The 6,202-nt window shown below is 58.1% G+C and overlaps 1 protein-coding gene across 1 annotated transcript in view; it reads right to left on the reverse strand.

Moving 5' to 3' along the window:
• The window catches only part of CSMD2 (CUB and Sushi multiple domains 2), a 621,951-nt gene extending 617,626 nt beyond the window's left edge, over positions 1 to 4,325 (reverse strand). The window contains exon 1 of the mRNA XM_044913827.1: positions 4,136 to 4,325. Within this exon, the coding sequence (XP_044769762.1) occupies positions 4,136 to 4,325 (190 nt within the window). The remainder of the gene's footprint in view (positions 1 to 4,135) is intronic.
• Between the last annotated feature and the right edge of the window lie 1,877 nt (positions 4,326 to 6,202).

The raw sequence follows: 6,202 nt of genomic DNA on the forward strand, positions 1-6,202 counted from the left end.
ATCTCTGATTTCTAGTGCTTCTCCCAACATAGGAGTGACTTGCCCCTTTTCCAAGTGGGGACCCTGAGCCTTGGAGAGGTTTGAAGATCAACCAGTTCTCCACAAGGAACATCTGGCTCTGCTGGGCAGTCAGAGTCCCTTAACCCTGCTGGCATGAAAATGATGATGAGGCATAGGCAGGTCATGCACATGCGTCAAGGTGGTGCTGCCGAAGCCACCTGCTGGACTCTTCTGGACACACCCAGACCCTGCAATCAAAGAGCCCGCAATCTGGTTCTCCGGTCCCCTTGCACACGATCCCAGCCTCACCTTCAACAAAGCCACACTCTTGCCAGCTGGAGACATGGTCAACGTTATCTGCTATAGTCAGCTTCTTTCTTGAAAACCAAAAATTTGCAGCTCAATTGCAAATGAAATTTCAAATCCATACAATGGTGACCGAGTGGTTGAATATCTTTCCTTTGGGGGGGGGGGGGGGGGACAGTTACATCGAAGGGTTTGTGCATCGGTTCTGAAGTCTAAGGAACTATCTTACCAATCTGTGACATTTAGTTCCGGGGGGAAAGCAACAGGGGACCAGGCGTCTTTGCCATCTCTGGCTGTCCTGGCTGCTAAAACTCTTGATTTAGCCTTATCAGTCTCTAGAAAACCATCCAAGAAAAAAAAAATATTTCAAAACCATCCACTGATTTAACAACCATTTATCAGGCACTAATTCTATGCTAGGTCCTGAGCTGGGTGCTGGGGATACCAAGAGAAATAAAGTGCTGTCCCTGTCTTCGGGAAGCTCACAGTTCAATATGTGAGACAAATAAATAAATACTTTGAAGACAATTCAGTTAGTACTACAATCAAACACTGGGTATGGTCAGTGCTCCAGTCTGCAAGAAACCTCTGAAAACAAGCACTTAGGGAATAAGCAAAGCAGGGAGAATTTTTTCAAAAAGTAATTTGGTATTTGATTTTTTCTTAAAAGCAATGAAGTGGTTAGCACGGGAAAAATCAGAACTTTAGTGGAATTCCTTATACTTACAGTTCAATACTGCTTTTATTTTGAACTACTTAGTAAGCGTATGGGAGGCACGACAGCCTTGTCAATGCTCAGAACCTCTGAATCCAGAGAAAAGTAGCTAGGTTTAGTAACAATTGAAGGTAAGCACTTGATGGCCACCTGATAGGGAAGGAGTTAAAGATGACATTAAGGTTTCTGGGCTGGGTAACTGGGAGGTACCACCAGCATACACAGGGAATCCTGGAGGCTCAGGAAAGGAGCTAATGAGTTTGCTTTGGAAGAGAAACATCTAGGTGAAGATATCCAAGAGTCAGCTGGATATATGGGTTGTCTAGACCCAGAGTTTCCATGGACTAGGAAGCCAATAGATGTATCAGGAGAAGTGTCTTGGCAGGAGACATCTGTCTGGAAGCTTCAGAGTGTGGTGGTGGAAGGGCTGGGCCCGGATGAGCTCACCCACAAAGTGGTGAAAGGAAGCAAGGAAAGGCACAAGGAATAGAAGGCTGCAGGAAATGGGTACAGGAGGGAAGAAGTGCTACTACCAGAGACTGGGAAGGAACAGCCAAGAGGTAGGAGAGAAATCAACAGAGCACAGTATCCCAGGAGCCCAAAGAAGAAATTTTAAAAAGGAGTAACCCAAAGTGTTCGAAGTCACAGAGAGGTAAAGGAAGACAAACATAGTTAAGTAGGATGGATCTGACAATCAGGATCGTCCTTGGTGATCTTTCCTAGAGAGTTCCAATCCTGGGGACAGAAGGCAGACTGCAGAGAGTGAACAGTAGCCAAGAAAGTGAGTTGAAGACCCCTTGGAAAACACTTGTAAAGGCAAAGAGGTGGGATGGTAGCTAAAAGGTCAACAGGGTCAAGAAGTCTGGTTAGCTTGTTTTAGATTATAGAGTAAGCTGTTCACAGGCGGAGGGGACATGGAGGAAGGGAGACAAGACTGAGCCACAGTTAGGAGAGGAGGTAACTGATGGGAGGTCCCTGTGGAGGCTGGAGCCAGGGGGAGAACACAAAATGAATATGCTTCCCCCTCGAAACTGCCAAACCCTGCGATCATCCGTCACCAAGTCCATTTCCAAACCTCTGCTGCTTGCAAGGCCAAACAGCACATCTAAATGCGGGAAAGGTTTAAAAAGAAATGTACTGGAAGCCAGAGCCCCCAGCCAGAGAGCAAATGCCTCCTCCCCCAGGCCATTCACCACCACCACCACGGCCAACTGCTCTACTGACCAAAGAGCTGGAAGCCAATGGATCTCTCCCCACAAGGCAGGATTCCAGCACTGCCCAGCAGTGTGCAAGCCACGGTGAGTCGGTCTTTTTCTAGCCAGAAAAAGGGACAAATCTAGCCAGAAAAACAGTTCCATCGCCTCAGGGCAAATCTAAGTTGGCTAAGCCAGAGCAAGGGCCACACCTGGACAAACGTCGGAGAGCCCCGACAGTCCCAGCCCGGAGAAGCGGTCCTCCCACCGCCCATGTGGCAAGTCTGGGGGACCAGCGGCGTCGTAGTGAACAGTGCAGCCACCCAGTGGGTGTGGGTGTGTGCGAGGCCAGAGCTCCTAGGCGAGCGCACCGCGGGCGCCCCTCTCTGGGTGTCGGCAGCTATGACTCCTAGGAGAACCAAGAAAGTCCGGTCAAGTCGGGATGGGAAAGCTGAGGCTAGCTCAGGGCGCCTTCCCAGAACAGCATCCCTAACATTCTCGGCTAAGGGACGGGTTCACAAGATACTGGAGCCCAGAGTGGGCCGCAAAGCTTGCCAGGGAAGGGGCGCGCTTTCCAAGAAGGGAGCACTGGGATGCTGGAGTGGCGGAGGCCAAGCCTTCAGAGGTTCATTCGGTGGTTTAAAAAAACAAAACAAAACAAACAAACAAAACAAAAAAAACAAGGATCCAGGCCGGAGGTGCCCCAAGTCCAGGCCTAGGCAGCAGGTGTTACAGGTTTTCTCCCCCAGTGAGTGTCAGCCTCCCCGCTAAATGAAAATGCGGCCCCAGGCGTTCGCCCGTTGGACTCGTCCCCACCCGGGCACACGGAACTTTCTAGGCTGTGGCTAGCATTGAGCCTCAGAGGGGTGCAAGAGATAAAGTGGAAGGGCACCAGTCGGAGCCACTGGTCCCCACTGGGGACTGGGTTCTCCCGAAGGCCCGCGTGCCTTCCCCGGTCCTCAAGCTGCAGCCAGACACCCGCGAAGTTCAGGGACTCGTCGCACGCGCCAGGTCCGCCCCCCTCCCTGACTCGGTCGCCGGGAGCAAGTCCCGCCGCCCGCGCCGCCGCAGCCGCAGCCCCGGCGCTCGGCTGCAGCAGGGCGCGGGAAAGGGCACTTTGGCGCGGAGTGGGAACCGAGGGGAATGTGGCGGCGCGGAACCTGGCGGCGACACTCCCTCCCCCGCCCCCGGGCACAACCCCCGCCCCCGCCTCCCTGTGGCTCAGCACCCTCCAGCCCCCACCTGAGTCTTCCCGCAAGGCGTGCGCGGGACCCTGGCCCTGGGCGCGCGCCCCCCCGGCCCCCCCCCCCCCCCCACCTCTAGCCCCGAGCCCGGGGGAGGGGGCCACTTGGGTAAGGGGTGGTGGCCGCAGTCTCGAGACGGCTCCGGCTGGGGCGCGGGCTTCATTCACGAGCAAATGGGCGGGGGCAGGAAGGGCAGACCCTGCGGACGCAGAAACGGGGAGGGGGCGCGCCATTCCTCTCCAGCCCCCAGGACCAGTGTGCCAACCGGAATCGGGAGGCGGCGGTGGGGGTAGGGCTCCAGGAAAGTTTAACGGGGAAAAGCCTGGCACCTAGGGGGGCTGGGAGGCTGGAGCAACTGAAGCCACGGTCCGGGTGCCCCTCAGCCCCGGGCGGGGATGTCTGTCTCCCAGGCCCCCCACGCCGGCCGGATCCGGCCAAGTTGAGGTTGGGGTTGAGGGTAGCAAGGAGGGTGAGGGTGGAGGTGAGGACGCGGCTGAGGGTGGGAGGAGAATGGGGGATCGACTGAAGCGAGGCTGAGCAGGAGGGTGGGCGACTGGGAGTGGGGAAGGTTAAGGGAGAGAGCGCGGAAAGGGACAGGGACCCTGTCGGAGAGGGGTGGGCGAGGAGCTCGGGTGGGGCGCGCGGCGGCCGCGGCTCTCCCGCGCGGCCGGACTTACCCGCGGCGGCCGAGGCGCTGAGCAGCCCCCAGCCCAGCAGCAGCAGCAGCGGCGGCGGCGTTGGCTGCGGCGGCCGGCGGCCCCAGCGGCTCCGGGCGCCCGACAGGAGCGCCGAAATCCCGGCTTCGCCGCGAGCCCTCCCCGCGGGGCAGCCGCAGCGCCCCTGCTTCCGTCCCCGCGAGCGCGGCATGGCGCGGCCGGCAGTGCCGAGGGAGAGGCTCCGCTCGCCGCCGAGGAGAAAGGAGGTCAGGAGAGCTCTGGAGCTTTTTTTCTGCTCGGAAAAAAATCCCGGTACGCGGGAGCCCTGAGCTTCTGCGGCTGGAATGAACCAAGTGTCCGCCCGGCCGGGGAGAGGCGCGCTGCGCTCTCGGAAATGACTCGCTCCAATCCCGCTTCGCGGGGTTCGCGCCGGGGGGCGGGGGGGTGAATTATCCCCGGATTAATCACTCCGGAGCCGCTTCTCCGCCGCTCCAAATGCTGGGGGTGGAGGCGCAGCAAAGGAAAAAATATTGGAGGGTGGGGGTTCCTCTTCAGCGCCACCTCCACCTCCAGATAAACCACAAATTACATCTAAAGGGTTGTTTATTCCTGTTTGTTTTACAATTGACCAGTTTCTTTTAAGTTCAGTCCTCTCGTTTCCATTTATAAGATCACCCATTAATACACCCCCCATACACACACGCGCGCACATACACACAGTGATACCGACACACACACACACACACACACACACACACACACATGCCTCTTCCACGTTTGGAAATTGGAATACTGTCTGGGAAAAGGTAACCAAAGAAGGATGCGGTTCCCCAAGTCACGGCTCTTACGAGCTGATCATGGGTGGTGGCTTTGAACTTGCAATCTCGGGGTCGGGGCCGATGTTTAGGAGACCCATTCGCAATAGCCTCCTACCCCATCCCAGGAGAAGGAAGGGTGTGTGCGCTCACACCCAGGGTTAAGAATTGGGCGACGGGGGGGGGGGGGGGGGGGGCGACCGGTTATTTGGTGCGGTCCTACCCCTACCCTAAGACAAAATCAGGATGGAGGGAGGAATGCATGTATGCGCTCGGGTGGAGGGGTGGGGGATTGGGGGGGTGCGTGGGGCAGGTGAGGTGGAAGGACGATGCAAGAGTTACTTGTACAATTTATCCTCAAAATTAAATAACCGGACCCTGCTTCTTCTCCCCTCCCCCTCCCAGCCACGACCCCAAACCGGGAGAGTTTCTCCCAGTGGCGTGAGCTGCTCCCCACCTCTCCCCCGTCGCCGCTGCCGCCTGCCCCCAAACGCTCAGCGTCGGTCCTCACCCCCTCCCCCACCCCCAGTCGGTCGCTGTCTCTGTCTCGTCTTCCCTAGACTCCTCCGTCAGTCACGATGGCTCCTTCGCTGTCTACGCCAAACTCTGGGCGAGAGGGAAAAGCTACTGCGGGGGGGCGGGGGGGCGGGGGGCGGGGTGGGGAGGCTGGAGGGGACCGGGAGGGGCAAGGCTGGGGGTAGGGAAGGTTCCCGCTGGCGCGCCCAGCGGAGAGACACTAGTCGGTGAGCACCCCACCCCCTTTGCCTGAGGCACCAGAGAGAGGCAGAGCTCCGGGCTTAGGGGTTTGGCCAAGCCGGAGCTCGGCTATCTGCGAGTCCCGGGGCCAGTGGCCGGCGGTCGGCGGGGGCCTGGGAATTTCCGGGAAAGAGCCTGGAAAGGGCTACGGGATTGCCGATCTCGAATGGGGAGGGTGATGGGCAGGGCCGGAGGAGTGGGTGCTTGTCCTTGCTCCCCACGAAAAACTTGCTCCCTAGAGCCACGCTCTCCCAGCTTCCTTGATGCCCATCCCCCACCCCCACCCCAAGTTGTTCCGGTTTCCCTGAATGAGCTCATCCCACAGCTGGGGAGCCTGCCCGGTGGCCCAGGGCCGGCGAGCATCCTCCGAATCGCCGGCCCATCCCCACCCCCAACACACTTGCTTTCTCGCCCCTCCCGACGCCGCCTTGCTGGGTGCCAAGAACCAACCGAAGCAGCCAGAACTCCACAGTGAAAGGCCTGCTTTATGTCCCCAGGGCGGTGGGGAGGGGGGCTT

This window comes from Neomonachus schauinslandi, chromosome 4 (genome assembly GCF_002201575.2).
Source record: "Neomonachus schauinslandi chromosome 4, ASM220157v2, whole genome shotgun sequence".
NCBI lineage: Eukaryota > Metazoa > Chordata > Mammalia > Carnivora > Phocidae > Neomonachus > Neomonachus schauinslandi.